This window comes from Hemiscyllium ocellatum, chromosome 1, assembly GCF_020745735.1.
Source record: "Hemiscyllium ocellatum isolate sHemOce1 chromosome 1, sHemOce1.pat.X.cur, whole genome shotgun sequence".
Taxonomy (NCBI): Eukaryota; Metazoa; Chordata; class Chondrichthyes; order Orectolobiformes; family Hemiscylliidae; genus Hemiscyllium; species Hemiscyllium ocellatum.
The window spans coordinates 153397039-153418290 of record NC_083401.1 but is presented as its reverse complement, the minus strand read 5'-3'; the positions used below and the strand labels follow the sequence as shown (position 1 = coordinate 153418290).

Sequence of the window (21252 nt, the reverse complement as noted above, 5' to 3'; positions counted from 1 at the left end):
TACTGGTTAGAATTGCAGAATTTTCACTTCATGTTAAAATACTGGACTTCAAAAGGAGTCTTTTCCATTTTGTCTATTTATCCTACCCATGCCCCTCATAATTTTGTAAACCTCGATAAGGTCACCCCCTCAGCCTCCGACGCTCCAGGGAAAACAGCCCCAACCTGTTCAGCCTCTCCCTATAGCTCAGATCCTCCAACCCTAGCAACATCCTTGTAAACCTTTTCTGAACCCTTTCAAGTTTCACAACATCCTTCTGATAGGAAGGAGACCAGAATTGTACGCAATATTCCAACAGTGGCCTAACCAATGTCCTGTACAGCTGCGACATGACCTCCCAACTCCTGTACTCAATACTCTGACCAATGAAGGAAAGCATACCAAAAGCCTTCTTCACTATCCTAACTACCTGCGACTCCACTTTCAAGGAGCTATGAACCTGCACTCCAGGGTCTGTTTCCCTAGGGCCTTACCATTAAGTGTATAAGTCCTGCTAAGATTTGCTTTCCCAAAATGCAGCACCTCGCATTTAAAGTCATAGAGTCATAGAGATGGAAACAGACCCTTCGGTCCAACCCGTCCATGAAAAGACTTTGCCTATTTATCCTATCCAAGCCCCTCATAATTTTGTAAACCTCTATAAGGTCACCCCCAGCCTCCGATGCTCCAGGAAAACAGCCCCAGCCTGTTCAGCCTCTCCCTATAGCTCGGATCCTCCAACCCTGGCAACATCCTTGTAAATCTTTTCTGAACCCTTTCAAGTTTCACAACATCTTTCCAATAGGAAGGAGACCAGAATTGCACACAATATTCCAACAGTGGCCAAACCAATGTCCTGTACAGCTGCAACATGACCTCCCAACTCCTGTACTCAATACTCTGACCAATAAAGGAAAGCACACCAAACATTTATCTGAATTAAACTCCATCTGCCACTTCTCACCCCATTGACCCATCTGGTCCAGATCCTGTTGTAATCGAAGGTAACCCTCTTCGTTGTCCACTACGCCTCCAATTTTGGTATCATCTGCAAACTTACGAACTGTACCTCTTATGCTCGCATCCAAATCATTTATGTAAATGACAAAAAGTAGAGTGCCCAGCACCGATCCTTGGGGCACTCCACTGGCCACAGGCCTCCAGCCTGAAAAACAACCCTCCACCACCACCCTCTGTCTTCTACCTTTGAGCCAGTTCTGTATCCAAATGGTTACCTCTCCTTGTATTCCATAAGATCTAACCTTGCTTATCAGTCTCCCATGGGGAACCTTGTCGAACGCCTTACTGAAGTCCATATAGATCACATCTACTGCTCTGCCCCCATCAATCGTCTTTGTTACTTCAAAAAACTCAATCAAGTTTGTGAGACATGATTTCCCACGCACAAAGCCATGTTGACTATCCTGAATCAGTTCTTGCCTTTCCAAGTACATGTGCATCCTATCCCTCAGGATTCCCTCCAACAACTTTCCCACCACCGAGGTCATGCTCACCAGTCTATAGTTCCCTGGCTTGTCTTACCCCCCTTCTTAAACAGTTGCACCACGTTTGCCAACCTCCAGTCTTCCAGCACCTCACCTGTGACTATCGATGATACAAATATCTCAGCAAGAGGCCCAGCAATCACTTCTCTAGCTTCCCACAGAGTTCTCAGGTACACCTGATCAGGTGCTGGGGATTTATCCACCTTTAACCATTTCAAGACATCCAGCACTTCCTCCTCTGTAATCTGGACATTTTGCAAGATGTCACCATCTATTTCCCTACAGTCTATATCTTCCATATCCTTTTCCACAGTAAATACTGATGCAAAATATTCATTTAGTATCTCCCCCATTTTCTGTGGCTCCACACAAAGGCCACCTTGCTGATCTTTGAGAGGCTTATTCCCTCCCTAGTTACCCTTTTGTCCTTAATATATTTGTAAAAATCCTTTGGATTCTCTTTAATTCTATTTGACAAAGCTATCTCATGTCCCCGTTTTGCCCTCCTGATTTCCCTCTTAAGTATACTCCTACTTTCTTTATACTCTTCCACGGATTCACTTGATCTCTCCTGTCTATACCTGACATATGCTTCCTTCTTTTTCTTAACCAAACCCTCAATTTCTTTAGCCATCCAGCATGCCCTATACCTACCAGCCTTCCCTTTCACCCTGACAGGAATATACTTTCTCTGGATTCTTGTCATCTCATTTCTGAAGGCTTCCCATTTTCCAGCCTTCCCTTTACCTGCGAACATCTGCCTCCAATCAGCTTTTGAAAGTTCTTGCCTAATACCGTCAATATTGGCCTTTCTCCAGTTTAGAATTTCAACTTTTAGATCGGGTACATCCTTTTCCATCACTAGTTTAAAACAAATAGAATTATGGTCGCTGGCCCCAAAGTGCTCCCCCTCAGTCACCTGCCCTGCCTTATTTCCCAAGAGTAGGTCAAGTTTTGCACCTTCTCTAGTAGGTACATCCATATACTGAATCAGAAAATTGTCTTGTACACACTTAAGAAATTCCTCTCCATCTAAATCTTTAACACTATGGCAGTCCCAGTCGATGTTTGGAAAGTCAAAATCCCCTACCATAACTACCCTATTATTCTTACAGATAGCTGAGATCTCCTTACAAGTTTGTTTCTCAATTTCCCTCTGACTATTGGGGGGTCTATAATACAATCCCAATAAGGTGATCATCCCTTTCTTATTCCTCAGTTCCATCCAAATAACTTTCCTAGATGTATTTCCCTCAGCATAGCTGTAATGCTATCCTTTATCAAAAATGCTACTCCCCCTCCTCTCTTGCCTCCCTTTCTATCCTTCCTGTAGCATTTGTATCCTGGAACATTAAGCTGCCAGTCTTGCCCATCCCTGAGCCACGTTTCCATAATTGCTATGATATCCCAGTCCCATGTTCCTAACCATGCCCTGAGTTAATCTGCCTTCCCTGTTAGGCCCCTTGCATTGAAATAAATGCAGTTTCATTTATTAGTCCTACCTTGTCCCTGCCTGCCCTGACTGTTTGACTCACTTCTGTTCTCAGCCTCGCTATCTCCCAGGGTCACACACCGCTCTCTCTCCCCCCCCCTCCACATTACTAGTTTAAATCCTCCCAAGCAGTTTGAGCAAATTTCCCTGCCAGTATATTAGTCCCCTTCCAATTTAGGTGCAATCCGTCCTTCTTGTACAGGTCACTTCTACCCCATAAGAGATTCCAATGATCCAAAAATGTGAATCCTTCTCCCATACACCAGCTCCTCAGCCATGCATTCATCTGCTCTATCCTCCTATTCTTGCCATCACTAGCTCGTAGCAATGTCTAACAAATTAATTTCCTCATCATGCAGGGTCCTGGGTACAATGGATGGGGTACTGGACGGTCAAACATGCAGAGTATTGATTTGAACAGAAATTTTCCAGATTTGACGACAATATTTTTTCAAGAAAGAAGAAAGAGAGGAGGTCGTGTTGATCACATCCCAATTCCAAGATCATATTGGAATGGTAAGGTATGACCTGTTAACATATTGTACTGGATGAAATTATTTTTATCCCATTCTGTTGATAGCAATGCTGAATCCTGTTTTACAGTCAAAGGCCACAATAATTAATTGCAGGCTGCAACGTTTTGCTTCCTCTAGTAGCTGTTAGGTTGCTTGCAGAGAATGCAGAGATTGTTTCTGACTTGACATTACTGGTGACAAGCCTTGCAATGGTAGTTTCCTTTCTCGGATTCTCTATGAATGAATATGACATAAATTGCTGTGAATAAACATGACCAAATGAAAAGAAGGAAATGGAGCTCTCTAATAACTCGTTAATTTGGGGGTGAGAGTTTTAATTTGGCTTATTCAGATGCAATGCGCTTTCCTCAAATCGGAGTTCATCCAATATGTGTTGTTTTAACCTAATTCCGAGTGAACATGAATCCAGGGTTTAAGTCTGTTTTGGCCTTGACCAAAATTTAAGTAGAAATTTTAACTTGCTTATGGTAAGGATAAGCTGAGATGAGTGCCAAATCCCAACCCAATTTAAGCAAATTGGGTGATTTTAATGCAAAGCCACATCTGAATGTCAATCATCTTAGATTGACAGTATTGAACAGGGAGCTGGTGGAATAACTGCTCTAAAGATTTCACTCTGAGCTCAAATCAGACTGAATTGGAGTGGAAAGTCCTGTATTTACTTACTGATTCGGTGAGCCATAATTTTCCAATGTTGAACAATATGCTTGGGTGTCAGAGTTAATCTGCAAAACCTAGCACATAGAGCGCAGAACCTTACAGCGCAGTACAGGCCCTTCAGCCCTCGATGTTGCACCGACCTGTGAAACCAATCCGAAGCCCATCTAACCTACATTATTCCATTATCATCCATACGTTTATCCAATGACCATTTAAATACCTTTAAAGTTGGTAAGTCTCCCACTGTTGCAGGTAGTGCATTCCACGCCCCTACTGCTCTTTGAGTAAAGAACCTACCTCTGATGCCTGTCCTATATCACTAGCCATCACCATCCGAGGAAAAAGGTTCTCACTGTCCACCCTGTCTAATCCTCTGATCATCTTGTATGTCACTATTGCGTCACCACTCAAACTTCTCTCGAACGAAATCAGCCTCAAGTCCCTCAGCCTTTCCTCATATGACCTTCCCTCCATACCAGGCAACATCTGCGTAAATCTCCTCTGCACCCTTTCCAATGCTTCCACATCCTTCCTATAATGCAGCGACCAGAACTGTGTGCAATACATCTAGTGTGGCCTCAGCTGTATCATGACCTCGTGGCTCCGAAACTCAATCCCTCTACCAATAAAAGCTAACCCATTGACCGCCTTCTTAGCAAACCTCTCAACCTGGGTGGCAACTTTCAGGGATCAATGCGCATGAACACCGAGTATAATATGACCTTTGAGCATTTTCTACCTTAAAAGGGCACTGTGTTAAAAAAAAAGATTTTTGCCTGTGTCAGGATTTCTTTGGTGATTCTCCTAATTGCTTAAATAATTTTTGATTCACTATTGGTGGAACCTATGCCTGAACCTCATAATTACTACTTTCCCCTATAATTTTAGCAGCTAAAATTTCTGGTGCTGATGTGGAAGTGTTTCATGATCAATGTGCCATGGGCATAATTACATATTCCAATTTTGAATATTTAGAAACAGTCTTTCCTGATTTACTTGTCACAAAATCAATGGCCATATCAGTTTTAATAGCCATGGTACTGACATTTTAAGACAAAATACCTCAACTAAGTTTTTAAAAGTTTGTTTCTCATATTGAAACTAGACAGCGCAAACTAGGGAATGCTGGAAATAAGTTTAGTTACTATTAAATGAAAATAATCAAGAAATAGACAATTACATTTATGCAAACATCATTGAATATGAGATGAAAACTCCCAAAACATGGCTGGCTCAGGAAATTGAAATTTGCCAACAGTTCGACTGACATTTAGCACATAATAAAAGAGCATTATGCCCTATTTACCAGTAGATACTTATAACATTTGTTCTATTTTGATAAATAAATCTAAGCAAAGTAAAATTTGATAGCATGCCCATCCAGAATTAATAGATGGAAAGCAGGGCACTGATCAATCGGTTGGTGTGTGACTTGCCATATCCTTTGTTGCCATACATGTTCCAGTCAATCGGTTGTAGTCAGTGGTGAAGAAATGGAGCTTGCCTTTCATCTCTCTGTCAGTCACCACAAAGATGTTGGATACTTTAATGTTCAGACTTACTCTCATCAGGGATATGATTCAATGCAAAACACTCTGCAGGCGAATTGTGAGCAGAACAACTGATCAGGTCGAACGATGTTGACTAAGACGCAACGTAATCTTCTGATGAAAGAGCCCCAAGGTTTCATGATGACTGCTAATTAAAATTGCCAGAGCTAAGCATGCTTTTGTGTGGTTGCTCATTTCAGCAAGGGTTTAAGGTTGTGAAAAGCGACAATTTAAATTTGACTGTTTGAAGACAGCTTCAGTTCAATGTAGAGGAGGTGCTGGTGTTGGACTGGGTTGGGCAAAGTTAAAAATCACAGAATACCAAGTTATAGTCTAACAGCTTTATTAAGGGTGGCATGGTGGCTCAGTGATTAGCACTGCTGCCTCACAGCACCAGTATTCCTGCCTCAGGTGACTGTGTGGAGTTTGCACATTTCCCCCGTGTCTGCGTGGGTTTCTTCCCACAATCCAAAGATGTGCAGAACAGGTGAATTGGCCATCTAAATTCCCCATAGTGTTTGATGCATTAGTTAGGGGAATGGGTCTGGGTGGGCTACTCTTCAGAGGGTCAGTGTGGACTTGTGGGCCAAAGGGCCTGTTTTCATACTATAGGGAATCTAATCTATTTTGGAGTACTGGCTTTCAGAGTGCTGCTCCTTTGTCAGGTAGGTATCCACAGGGAGGCAGAAAATCATCAAGCAAACTTTGCAAAGGTGATGATACCAGATGCCATGTATCTATCTCAGAGGACCTGGATGCAATGCCGTGAGAGATTGAAATGCCTCACTTGCATGGATAATGTTAGTGAATGTTTTTTCAAAGGCTATAACCAACCAATGGCATCACTACCGTCAAACACTGCTTTATGCTGCACACACATCACTCACCCAGCAACAAATTCCAGCAAGGCATGGGTGACGCTTAACCAGAAGAAGCAGCAAATAAAGGTGTAGAGTAGAATAAGGCCAACAGCAACACTAATGATTAACAGTGGAACATACAAGGGGAAAGTATGATCACACACCAATCAATTGACTCCCCCACCCCAGGGAAAAGATCTTGTCTATTTATCCTATCCATGTCCTCATGATTTTATAAACCTCTACAACATTACCCCTCAGCCTCCGACGCTCCAGGGAAAACATTCCCAGCCTATGGGCAACTTTTACATGCAGAGGGTAGTGTGTGTATGGAATTAGCCGCCAGAAGAAGTGGTGGAGGCTGGTACAATTACAACATTCAAAAAGCATCTGGATGGGTATATGAATAGGAAGAGTTTAGAGGGATATGGGCCAACTATTGGCAAATGGAACTAGATTAAGTTGGGATATCTGGTCAGCATGGATGAGTTGGATCAAAGTGTCTGTTTCTGTGCTGTACATCTCTATGACTCGATGATCAGTACCCTGCTTTCTATCTATTAATCCTGGGTGGGCATTCTGCCAAATTTTCTTATACTTATATTTATTTATCAAGATAGAACAATTCGATATGTAACTATTAGCCTCATATCTCAAACTTGTTGTCTACCTTCAGACCACACATAACCAATTCCTTCTCTCTCTCTTTCTCTCTCTCTCTCATACAGGAGCTTGCGTGTAGAACTTTGTGGACTATGGTTCCATATCTTACGGCATGGTGGCTCAGTGGTTAGCACTGCTGCCTCACAGCACCAGGGACCCAGGTTCAATTTCTGCCTCAGGCAACTGGCTGTGTGGAGTTTGCACGTTCTCCCTGTGTCTGCGTGAGATTCCTCCGGGTGCTCCGGTTTCCTCCCCCAGTCCAAAGACGTGCAGGTTAGGTGAATTGGCCATGCTAAATTGCCCTCAGTGTTAGGTGGATTAGTCAGAGATAAATATAAGGGGGTGGGTTTCTCTTCGGAGGTTCGGTGTGGACTTGTTGGGCTGAAGGGCCTTTTCCACACTGTAGGTAATCTAATCTTACACCTTGAAGGATATAGACATCACCACTATCAGAATGACCATGACTAAGATGTGGCTGAAAGTATTGAAATTAATGCAATCCTTTTACTTAGTCCTCAATCCCATTTTTCACTCAATCCACATTCATCTCTGATTTCAATGCTGCTTCTGGCAATACTGGCTTCTAGGCTCTTAATAGTAGTTACGGTAAAGTACAGTGTTAGTATATAGTATTCAGAAAACTACAGAAGCATAGAAGGAAGTTAGTGTAGCGAGATATTGGATATTGGAAAAAATCAGAAGAGTCAGACTAAATATTAGCTCATTGAAAGAGTTGTCAAGATTTCTTGGAGCAATGAACCTCTTCTGCACTCAAGTATTCTCTGATCCTATGATAATATTGAATAGGTTTTGATCTTTTCTGCAAAGCTAACGTTTATGGCAATACTATTCTTACCAAGTAAAGTTAATGAAGTGCTAAGAAATTTAACACTACGCTATCTATTATGTTGCAATGTATACGATTTCCTTTCTACTACGTTTAGGTGGCACCTGAGACAAGGGGAGTGATAAAATGGATCAAGAAAATACCTTTTGTTCTTTCTGCAAGTTTGCATGGTGGGGATTTGGTCGCTAGTTATCCTTTTGACTTATCAAGAGTGCCAGAAGAAAACAAGTTTTACTCACCCACTCCAGACGATCAGGTATATTGTTAACATAATTTGAAATGTTATTTATCAAGACGTACGTTTGTATTAAGACAAATTAATTGTTTCATTTATGATTCCAGATGTTCAAGATGTTGGCTAAAACATATGCTGATTCACATCCTATAATGTCGGATAAAACAGATGAAAGATGTGGAGGGAACTTTGCTGATGAAGGAGGCATTATAAATGGAGCACAGTGGTACAGCTTTGCTGGAGGTAAATTAGTAGCTTAAGGAAATTTTTTATGAATAACTTGGAAGTGCATTCGCATAATAATTAAGATACCTGTGCAGTAAGCAATGTGAGCATCTACAACTGCTACCATTTTAGGATTAAGACTCTTCTGGGATCACAGTCTGACTTGTCATACTTAGAGCAGTTTTTCTCAATTCTCAACTCCATTGACCATAAGACATAGAAGCAGAAGTAGGCCATTCAGCCCATTGAGTCTGCTATGCCATTCAACAAAATCATGGCTGATTTGATAATCCTCAACCCGACTTTCCTGCCTTTTCCCCTTTTCACAGTAAGCAGTGATTCCCTTACTGCTGAGCAATTGGTTTCTCAGCTTTAAAATGAACTCGCCTGAACATTCAAAAGGTTCTACAAATTTGTAACCCTGTGAGAGAAACATATTCCTCCTCACCTCTATCTTAAATGTGTGACCCATTATTCTGAGATTATGCCCTCTGATCCTAAACTCCCACAAAGGGAAACCAGCTTTGTGCCTCCTCTCTATCAAGTTCCCTAAGGATTTTATATGCGTCAAAAAGTTGGCCTGTCATACTTCTATATCCCAATGTGTACATACAACTCAACCTCTCATAAGACGGGGTGGTGTGGTGGCCCAGTGGGTTTCCTCTGGGTGCTCTGGTTTCCTCCTACAATCCAAAGATGTACAGGTCAGGTGAATTGGCTGTGCTAAATTGCCTGTAGTGTTAGGTGCATTAGTCAGAGGGAAATGGGTCTGGGTGGGTTACTCTTCAGAGGGTTAGTATGGACTTGTTGGGCTGAAGGGCCTGTTTCCACACTGTAGGGAATCTAATCTGATCAAGACAATCTTTCCATATCTGTGATTAACATAATGAAGCTTCTCTGGACTGCCTCCAATGCCAGTATGCTTTTCCTTAGATAACAGGCACACAATGTTTCACTGTACTCCAGCTGTTTTCTGACTAATGCTTTGTATAGTTTTAGCAAAATGTCCCTACTTTAACTCCTTTACCTTTGAAAGAAAGACTAACATTCCAGTTGCCTTCCTTATTACCCACTGAATTTGGACTCTAGCCATTTGTGATTCATGGACAAGGATTCCTAAATTCCTCTGTTCTGTAGCTTTCTGCAGACCTTTTCCATTTAAATAACATTCCGTTCACTTTGAGCAGCACACATCAATCTCAAAAACGTGCTTACCTACTTCTGTATTTTGGCAGAATCAACTTGAGCTATGCTCATTAGGATCAAGCCCTTCATAAAGATATGTTAAATGGACTTTCCCATTAGTTCTGTTGCTGAAGCTGTCTCCAAAAAAAAGTTTCCTTTTTTCAAATTAAATGCTTATTCTTCTCTTTGAATTCACTCTAATCCCCAAGTTCAGAAAAGTCTTGAATATTTGCCCGATTTTTTGGGAGACTCTTTAAACATATCTTGTATCCCATACAGAATTTCTAAAGATGAAAAGTGATTTTGACTGAGTATTTTTGGAACTTCTCTTGGCCCTTTCAAGCAACAAATACCTACTTTCCTTCCTCCACGCATCATCAGTATGTCACTGGCCATAAAAGGAATTGCCTCAAAGTTTTTGGCATACCTGGAATGCTAAAGGTTTGAATATTTCTCAGGGATACATTTCTCTACCTCACCTCTTCATCCTCATAACTTGCAGACTCGAGCATACTTCCCATTCCCAAACTCCTTTTCATAATATCCTTCAATTAGCCCTCATCTAAACCACATTGGTTTGTTCCTTAAGGTCTTTTGTATTAAGCTGCTGTGCAAATGTCATAAAAGCCTCATTGAACAATTCTATTTCTTTTGTATATGTTCATGCATGTTTAAAGCTTTATTACATATATTTCATAATTTCAGGGATGCAAGATTTTAACTACCTTCACACAAATTGTTTTGAGACGACATTGGAGCTTGGGTGTGAGAAATATCCTCCAGAAGACGACCTCTATCCAGCCTGGCAGCATAATAAGGAAGCACTCCTGACATACATGGAAATGGTATTTTAATTTTATGAATTTAATCCCTGAATTAATATCGAATACTGGGATATTGTCTGACTCAATCATATTTTTAAAAGTCAACATCAAAGACTCAATTTATTTTTAATGTTTTAGTTTGTTTTCTTACTTGAAATGTTGATCGCTTCAGCCACGAGTTTACTTCCTACCATATTTATTTTTCAATTGACTTTTAAATATGCTGATAGTTATTCTTTAAAGCTAGCTAGTTTTCCTTCACTTCACATTGTCTCTATGTTAGGTGAACAAGACCATGAAATCAGTTGCCAGCTGTCATTTTACCAAGCATCTGTTGAAAAACTAGGTCAAATGATAGTTTTCCAGGAATCATTTTCCTGAGTTTAAATGGTCTTTAAAATGCCAACCAGAGAAAATAACAAAATTGATTTTTTTCAAATAATAACAATAAAAGATCACAAAACAATAAGGTGGAAGAGTGAAACCCATCGAGTTTGTTCCAAAGTTCAACGATACCAAGGTTGATCTGATCATTCTCAGCTCCACTTTCCTGCCTTTCACCCCAAGCTCTTGATTCACTCGCTGGTTAAAAATCTGTCTATCTCAGCCTTGACTATATTTATTGACAGTCTTTTGATGATCAGCCATGGTCATATTGAATGATGGAGCAAGGGCTGAATGGCTGCCTCCTAGTTTCTATGTCTACGTAAGAACTCCAGATTAACCACACTCTGTGAAAAGAAATTTCTCCTCATCTCTCTTCTAAATAAGTGGCCCTTTACTCTGAGATTATTCCCTATTAAATTGTGAGATAGATTTGAAGGTCTCATCCTTAACGCTTAATGAAAATAAGATTGAAGAACTAACTAGGATGATGTCCCTCCTATTATTTTTTTCCTGACTGGAGCAAAAGGAACAACCACTGAACTTATAGAACTTTCACCCAAATTAGACTGTAACCCTCTTTTTTATAAGATGGAAATTACTTTTCTGTGTTAGTAATTTGACAAAATTGCCATTTGAGAAATCAACTGGGACTGTCATGTACTATGCAGCTTTGGGTTCTTTCGCCCTTGTGTACAGTTTTGGGCCCCATATCTCAGGAAGGATGTACTGTTCCTGGAGCGCGTTCAGAAGAGGTTCATGAGAATGGTCCCAGCAATGAAAAGCTTAAAATATGAGAAATGTTTGAGGACTAGAGGTTTATACTCGATGGAATTTAGAAGGATGAGGGGAGATCTAATTGAAACATACAGAATACTGAATGACCTGGACAGAGTGGAAGATGCTTCCATTGGTAGGAGAGACCAGAACCCAGGGGTACAGTCTTAGAGTAAAGGGGAAACCTTTTAGAATGGAGATAAGGAGAAACTTCTTCAGCCAGAGAGTGGTGAATCTATGGAGTTCATTGCCACAGAAGGCTGTGAGGGCCAAGTTATTTAGTATGTTAAGACTGAGATAGATAAGTTCCTGAGTATCAATGGGATCAAGGGTTATGGGGAGAAAGTGGGAGAATGGGGTTGAGAAACCTATCAGCTGTGATTGAATGGCAGAGCAGACTCGACAGCTGAATGGTCTAATTTCTGCTCCATATGGTCTTATGGTCTCTCTGCATTTTCTGACAGGAATCAACACCTTTCCCAGTCTTGGAACTTTTTTCCAAATATTTCCCTCCCAAATATAAATCTGAAATGTGTTTGTGTACATTCACAGAGCTGAGAGTTGATATTAATTTTAAGCATTTGTGCAACTCCTAGAATCCAAGCACTTGTGTACACTTAAAGGAAATTAGAGTTGAGCAACAAAATCAGCTTAGCACATAATATACACATCAAATAAAGAGTAACAACAAAACACAGAAGTATGCATGAGGATTGCTTCCATGCAGATTATAAATAGTTGGAGCTGGTGGACCAAACCCTGTTGCACCCCACTAATTCCATTTTGCCAACCAGGAAAAGACCCATTCATCACAACTCTCTACTTCTGTTGGTTCACCAATCCTCTATCCAAGCTGAGTATGAGGGATACACCGGCTGCCCATTAAAAAATATGACAGAAGGCAGGGAATGGCTAACATTTCAAGAATTAATAATTGTTTTTACAGCAAAGTTACATTTCAATGAGAACAAAAACCCAATGATTAAGGTAGTTAAATTATGACGAAGAGAATTTAAAAATTGCATTAAAAGTAGAGACTTATAAAGTTGACGAAAGAATAAGAGGCCTGGAGATTGGGAGCATTTTAGAATGCTGCAAAGGAGGACCAAGAAACTGATAAAGAAAAAAAAATCAAGCAAGCTACTGAAAAACATAAAGTAGATGGTAAAAAGAAAAAAAATAGAAATATAAAAAGAAAAAAACAATAGTATTGGTTAAAAATATTAGTACTGCATAAGTTAATGAGATGGAAAGTTGATAAATCTCCTGGATAAAGCCAAAAGAGTTCTGAGGAAGGGTCACCGGACCTGAAACATTAACTTTGATCCTTATTTACAGATACTGCTGAGCTTTTTCAGCAACTTCTGTTTTTGGTTCTGATAAATCTCTTGGACCTGGTGATCTATACCTCAGAATGGTGAAAGAGATGGCTGTAGAGATAGTAGATGTATTGCTGGTCAGCTTCGAAAGCTCTATCGATTTTGAAATGGTTTCGGGAGATAAGAAGGTAGCAAATGTAGCAAGACGTTTTTTAAAAAACGAAGGAGAGAGGAAACAGAACAGCTAAAGTGACCTTGGTAGTTGGGAAAACACCAGAATCTATTTGAAATGATATGATAACTAGACATTTAGTAAACAAGGGCAGGGTTGGAGAGAGTTAAGATAGATTTAGGGAAAGGAAATCATATTTGACAAACCTGTTAAAGATTTTGGGGATGCAACTTGCCAAAAAAAAGAAATCAATGGATATGACACATTTAGATTTTCAGAAGGCTTTCAACATAATCCTACATAGAAGACTAATGAGCAAAAATAGAGCTCAAGGAATTGGGGGTAATACAGTGACCTGTACTGAGGATTGGTTCACAGAAAGCTGTCAGTTTGAGTAAACAGCTCATTGTCAGGTTAATAGACTGTGACTCGTGCAGTAAACAAGGATCAGTGGTTGAATCTCAGGTAATCACAATCCGTATCAATAATGTGGATGTGTAAATTAAATGTAATATTCCCAAACTTGCTGATGCTTCAGTACTAGAACTGTGAGGAAGATGCAAAGAAGCCTCAAAGGGAATTAGACACATTAAGTGATGGGACAGGAAAATTGCAGGTTGAGTAGAATGTGGAAAAAGCTGAAGCTATCCATTCTGGTCGGAAAAACAAGAAAACAGAGCATGAGAGGAAGAGCACTCTCGTCCTTCTTCATAAATCATTGAAAAATAAGCAATGGATGCAGCAAACAATTAGGAAGGCAAATGATTTGCTGGCCTTTATTGCAAAAGGATTTGAATACAGAAGTGAAGAAGCCTTTCAGCAACTGTTCAGAGACTGGTGGACCACAGTGGAGTTTTCGATCCAATTTGGTCTCATTACCTAAGAAAAGACATATTGACCAGAAAGAGAATGCAACAAAGATTTGTCAGACTAATTCCTGGAATCATCTAATGAGAAGAACTGCAGGCCACTGGAGTGCAAAGTTTAGAAGAATGAGAGGTGATCTCACTGATGTATTTAAAACTCTTCGAGGGGTCAGAAAGGTAGATGCAGAAGAAATATTTAAGTCCTCTTGCTGGGGAGTTCAACAATCGGTTCTCCCCAGCAAGAGGTTCTCAGAATGAGAACCAGAACAATTAGAACTGGTGTAAGGAGGAATGTCTTCACTCAGAGATGGTGAATCTTTGAAGTCCTGCCCCAGAGGTCTGTGGAAGCTCAGACATTGTGAGCACTGGAAACAGAGGTTGACCATTCTCTGTATATTAAACCTACCAAGGAAAGCAAACTTGGTGTTATAGTGGACAGTAAAGATAGTTATCTAAGAATACAAAGAGATCTCAATCAACACGATCAATGGGATGAACAGATGGAGCATGATTTAGAATAATGCAAGGTATTGCATTTGGTGTAAAAAACAAGGTCAGAAATTACACAATTAATGGCAAGGCCCTTGGTAGTTTCATAGAACAGAGAGACTGAGGGGTTTAGGTACATAATTCTTTGAAATTTGTGAAATTTGTGTCGCACGAGAACAGGTTGGTTAAGAAGGCATTTAGCATATGAGTGTAGTGGATGGAGTGAACTCAGAGAAAGTGAGGACAGCAGATGCTGGAGACCAGAGCCGAGAGTGTGTTGCTGGAAAAACTCAGCAGGTCAGGCAGCATCTGAGGAGCAGGAGAATCGACGTTTCGGGCAAGAGCCCTTCCTGATGAAGGAACCTCATTCCTGAAGAAGAGCTCTTGCCCAAAACATCGATTCTCCTGCTCCATAGGAGATGGGATGTCATGTTGCAGTTGTACAGGATGTTGGTGAAGCCTCTTCTGGAGGACTGTGTCCAGTTCTGGTCACCCTGTTATAGGAAGGGCATTGTTAAGCTGGAGAGGGTTCAGAAAATATTCACCAGAATATCACCAGCAACAAAAGGTTTGATTTAGAAAGATAGGCTGGATCGGCTGGGACTGGAATGTAAGAGGTTGAGGGGTGACCTTAAAAAGGTTTATAAAATCACAGGGGTATAGATAAGATGCACAGCAAGGGTCTTTTCTCTAGGATGGGGAAGTTCAAAGTTGGGGGCATGTTTTTAAGGTGGGAGGAGAAAGATTTAAAAAGGACAAGAAGGGCAACCTTTTTACACAGAGTGGTTTGTATGTGGAATGAACTGCCAGAGGAAGTGATGGATGTAGGCCACAGTTACAACATTGAAAGGATATTTGTTTAAGTACATGAATAGGAATAATTTAGAGAAACATGGGTCAAATGCAGGCAAGTGGGACTAGTTTGGTTTGGGAACATAGATGCATGTATAGAACTGAGGGGTCTGTTTCCGTATGACTATGAATGTGGGGATAGCGTGAGAAAATAGAATAAATGTGCAAAATTAGCCATAATTTAGTAAAATCATGGAGCAGGCTCCAGGTCCAAATGGCTATTGCCAGCTATTACTTCCTATGTTCTTAAATCCCAGTTAGTTCCACCTTCCTGCTTTGTGCCTACTATAGAGATCAGAGTTGAAGTTGTTAGTTATGACAAAGAATGTGTTGCTCATTTGCTTGATCCAGGTATGCACGGCTAATTGAATAAAGCTGCTTACGTCACCTACTGCAATTTGAAATAGCCCAAGACATGAAGGTTCAAGGGCACAATGAGTGTCAGAGCTCCAGGAAAAGACATGTGTTCCAAGTTTGAGAGAAGATTTGTAGCTCGGGTGCTCGTTGTTGTGGTTCTGTTCGCCGAGCTGGGAATTTGTGTGGCAGACGTTCCGTCCCCTGTCTAGCTGACATCCTCAGCGCTTGGGAGCCTTCTGTGAAGCGCTTCTATGATGTTTTCTCCGGCATTTATTCCGACATATTCCTCCAGCAGATACAAATCACTATAAATGCCGGAGGAAACATCACAGACACGCTTCACAGGAGGCTCCCAAGCACTGAGGTTGTCACCTAGACAGGGGACGAAACGTCTGCAACACAAATTTCCAACTCGGCGAACAGAACCACAACAAAGGCAAGTGTGTCCAGTACTGGGTGGCAGTTGGTACTATGGCAGGTGACATAACTGTATGACAGCCTCCCCGCCAAAGCTCCTCACACACTGTTTCTAACTGACAAGCATTATCAGGGTGTTTCCCTGTATTCTTTCTAATAAGATTTCTGCAAGCTTTGTTCCTCATACTTTGTGTTCTTTATTCCTCTTCTTCTAACACAACAGTGTGTCAATTATGCACAAATGATGAACAAACATAGAGTCTGAGAATTGTCAAAAGCTCCACATCAAAATTCTATTGTAGACTCAGCAGATAAACATTTGAAAAGTTCAATGTCAACTACAGCAGCCAAGTCAGTTAAGACAACAAGAATAGCAGTCAACGTGAACAAAGTAATGATATAGCTGAGGGCACTCTTGTAACTAGGTGCGAGATGGTTTTCACTGCAAAACAAATGCATACTGTTATTCACATTGAATTCTAGACTAGCGAACTGAATGTGAAAATTGCCTAAAATGGTATCAGGTGTATACTTGTATGAAAGAGCAGGCTAGATTTCCAGGGTCAAGGTCAGAAATTGCTGGAAAAGCTCAGCAGGTCTGGCACTATCTGTGGAGAGAAAGCAGGGTTAACATTTCATGTCCAGTGACCCTTCTTCAGAACTGATTGCAGCTGGCAAAAGGTGGCATACATGCTGAAGACAGGAGGTGGATGTGGTTTTGTGTGTGGAGATTTCCAGGGTCGTGTACTCATTTTGTTTGGATAAAATGCATGGGTACCATGGAATCCATGAACCTCCATTGCTGTGAGGAGCACAGTTTCTCAATATGAACTGGAACTAGTTCACAATGCTGTGTTGGTCTTGTAGGTGCATCGAGGAATCAAAGGAATTGTAAAAGATGACAAAGGAAGAGGAATTAAAGGGGCACAGATCAAAGTTAAAGGAATCAGACATAACATCCTATCAGGTAAATGTGAAAAATTAGGACAGTTATAGGGAAACAAGTTCTCTTTGTTATCATACATAATGATATATAAATTTGTTTATAATTTCTGTTAAATATATAGCACACTCTTAGAACATGTTGCCTTGTCTCGTTTATGAATATAACTTGGTTTTCCATTTCTGCCTTAGTTGCTAATGGAGAGTATTGGAGATTACTGCCTCCAGGTACGCATTTTGTAAGTGCATATGCTCGAGGCCACACACGCGTTTTGAAGAGAGTATATTTACCAATAAAGATGGAGGGATCTGGACGTGTGGACTTTGTTCTGCGTCGCCTAGAACCTGATATTTATTTTGAATCTTTTGATGAAGAATCGGATGACCTAGACATGATAGAACGTCTGGAGAGGACTCAGCAGGGATATGAAGATGAAGAGGATGAATATTCAACTTCACGTGGAGGAAAGCCTTGGTGGTGGCCATTCTTTTCCACTTTGGGACCAAATTCACCAGACTGGCTTCTACGAAACAATTAATAGCTATTGTGGATTTTATAATAAACGGAGGATACATGAGCAAGTTGGCCTTAAAGAATGCAATTATAATCTCAGTGATTCCTTAATAGTCTTAACCTTAAACATATCTTATGATATGGGGAAAAACTATACTTTGAAAACATATTTTCTTAATCTTATAGTCCTGAAGGGGCCAATTATAATTACAGGTCCTCAGCACAAGAGGGCATCACAGATCACAGCAGAGTAAAATGAGTGTATTGCTGTGTGTATCTGTATGTCCAATGTTATGTTCGCATGTTATGACAGATAAGAACTTGGAAGAGATCATTTTGTTTTTTGTTTTTAATTAAAAGGCATATTTTCTTCCTAACTACCTATGGCATGCGTGATCCAAGTTGTTACTTGAAAAGAAATTATGGAAAAAATCTATCATTTTGTAAGGAGCAGGTTACCTTATTCGTGTTTTCTGTGATTGTTATATCACTAGAAGTGGTGCTTTTTTTTAATCCCTTACCAACAAAATAACAAATTAAGTGGGCAGCATACTTTTTTTTCAATAGATGGATACATTCCACTGCTTGAGATAAACAACGTTTTTTTTAATTTCGAGAGATTTTTTTCAAAAATGCTTATCAGACGTAAAAACATGTAACGTATAAGTGCATTGAGTGTCTCAAACTATCTGAATGACTGTGGTTTTATGTAAGTGCGATAATATCGTTATCTGTCAAAACTGACATTGCTATTTTATGCTGTGCGAAGCTTACCTCTCTACATAAGGCCAACTCTCTTGTTCGGACAGATTTTGTCACAACTCAATCGCTACTGGTGCTTATTTACAAAATGTTCACAATTTGCAAATAAATTGAACATTTACACTGGACCTATCTACATTCAATGCTTCATCAACTGTTTTGCTGATAGGCAGATTTTCCAGGGTCAACCAAGTTTGGTTAGAGGTGGATAGTGAAAGAAAAGCTGGACTGTCATGTAGCCAGAAGCTCCACTTGCATCCGTCAGTTGACAAGGGTGGGCGACAATGTGAGTCTCGAAACTGGAATGCACCAGTTATAAGATAAATGACCAACACAGAGGGGTTAGCCATCTCTGAGTGGATTGGAGTTTAGCAACAGTCTGAATCAGATAATCAAACTGAGGCAAGGACAACATCTATGGTAGGTCATGGAGGCATGAAGAGTTGAAACAGATAAATAAAAAGGCATTTTAGAGGTTAATGGGTTCAACACTTTGAACGTGAAGTTGCAGCTGCTTATCACAGGTTATGGAGGAAGAAAGCATTGCCACCCCAGTAGCACCATCGCTTTCAAATGCCACCTGAGCATCAGGAAGAGTAATACTTTGAAATGGACGCTCTGTCCCCAGACATCCAGGCCCCTGGTGATGAAGAAAGCAGCCTGCCTTGAAAGGCAGAATCGTTAGCATCAAGAGGCCAGAAGAAAGGGTGAGGGGCACAATTCTACCTGAGCACAGAATTTAATGAGAGAGGTGAAAGTACTGAGAACTTGTGTTAAATGAGACTGTGACTTTATAAGCAGATGGTCACAACTGCATCCTTGTCAATGTAGAGTTCTACTCCACATTACATACTGATGCATCACCTCGATGACAGATGCTAGATAACACAAGATAACAATTAAATGGCATCGCCAGCTCAGAGGGCACAGAGTCCAGTGCCTATGGCAATACAGTCATGTGGTGCTTTGTAATACCTTGCTGTGAGGGTCTCAGTGCGGTATTCTGCTGTTCTCACCATAAAGTGAACCTGAAGGACAGTGAGGACTTGGAAAGAGTCAGTCCCTTTAGGATAGGAGTATGATTAGATTCCCTACAGTATGGAAACAGGCCCTTTGGCCCAACAAGTTTACACCAAACCTCTAAAGAGTAACCTGACCCAGACCCATTCCCCTAGGCTAATGCACCTAACACCATGGGCAATTTAACATGGTCAATTCATCTGACCTGCACATCTTTGGACTATGGGAGGAAACCCACACATTCATGGGGAGAACATGCAAACTCCACACAGACAGTCGCCCAAGGGGGGAATTGAACTGGGATCCCTGGCATGTGAGGCAGCAGTGCTAACCACTGAGCCAATGCGCCACATAAGACAGAAATGGAAATGGAAATTGGAGGCAGTCGGAGATAAATGCTAATTGCGGAGGTGGTAAAGTACACAATAAACAGGCCTCAATGGCTCATAAGTTTGCCAACTAACTGAACGGGATTGTTAGCCCTTATTCATAAACTGCACACAAAATGTGAGAGCCATGGCAAAGTGTTAGAAATGTTTGTGACTGCAACCATCAGAGACACGGTTGATAGAATAGGCAAACTGGACAATTTCTAACACATCATAAGGATGGAATTTTAAAAATGTGGTACAGATTAGAGTGTTGCTGGAAAAGCACAGTAGGTCAGGCAGCACCCGAGGGCCAGGAAAATCGACGTTCCTGATGAAGAGCTTTTGCCCGAAACGTCAATTTTCCTGCTCCTCCGATGCTGCCTGACCTGCTGTGCTTTTCCAGCACCACTCTAATCTAGACTCTGATTTCCAGCATCTGCAGTCCTTGTTTTTGCCTTAAAAATGTGGTCGCCTAGCATCGTAGAATTATATAGCACAGAAGAGACTATTTGGCCCATTAAGTTGTACTGCAAAACATACACAGTTCCCACTTGCCCTAACCATGCCCATAGCCTGAGTATTGTGACATTTCAAGCAGTTATCCAAGTGCTGTCTCATTTCCAATCATGTCAAATCTCACCCATTATCAGAACAGGCACAATCTCGAGATAAAAGTAAGCCCTACTTCTTCACAGGAGGCCTTGAAATCTTGAGATGTTTGATAGTCATTCACAACTAGTTCTTTGATCGGGTGCTACCACTGATATTGGGTCTGCCATGTAATAATTTGTTAAGGGGGGGGCTGGAGCTGCCTGTGTTTCTTGCAGCCTCAGGGGTCCATATTCCTCGCTCATCCTGGGCACAGGTGTTTACTGTCCCTTTTTCACAAGATGCTCCTCAAACATTCGGTGCAGTTCAGCCCCATGTGCTCAGTCTATGGCCAGCCGCCACATAGGGGACAGGCAGGTCTCATGGCTTTCCTCATGAATTATGAAAATATCTGGCCAAAGTCACCAGAAAGAGGCAGCGGGTGGTTATGACGTGCTGTGCCACAGAGAGGTAGTGTGCACTGTTCACTGGCCCACTCCTATGATCACTGGGTGCTGCACGGCCTGAAGTAAAATATTAATTTTCAAGTGACATTTTAATTTGAATATTAATTTAAATTTGTACCCTTGGTTTCTTTTAGAGTGTCCCTTTAAGGGACGGATGCCCTTTAATTTGGTTTTAATTTGATTTGATTTGGCTTTTTAAATTTAATTTGAGTTAAATTAATTTAACTATTTTATTTTGAAGCTAGCTCTGGATCTCCTATCAGCAGGAAAGAGAGAAATGAATGATGATAATACTCAAAGGTACAGATACACAGCATGTACTTTCTCAACTGGGAGGACAGACTCAAGTTTTAATACAAAGCTGTATACAATGAATACAATTGCATGATATTGC

General features: G+C 40.8%; 1 protein-coding gene across 1 annotated transcript in view; it reads left to right on the top strand.

Moving 5' to 3' along the window:
• Positions 1–18540, top strand: part of cpz (carboxypeptidase Z) — a 72311-nt gene extending 53771 nt beyond the window's left edge. Inside the window, exons 6-11 of the mRNA XM_060826879.1 lie at positions 3336–3497; positions 8190–8348; positions 8435–8570; positions 10443–10582; positions 17062–17161; positions 17329–18540. Coding sequence (XP_060682862.1) covers positions 3336–3497; positions 8190–8348; positions 8435–8570; positions 10443–10582; positions 17062–17161; positions 17329–17675 — 1044 coding nt within the window. The 3' untranslated portion in view covers positions 17676–18540. The remainder of the gene's footprint in view (positions 1–3335; positions 3498–8189; positions 8349–8434; positions 8571–10442; positions 10583–17061; positions 17162–17328) is intronic.
• The last annotated feature ends 2712 nt before the right edge of the window (positions 18541–21252 follow it).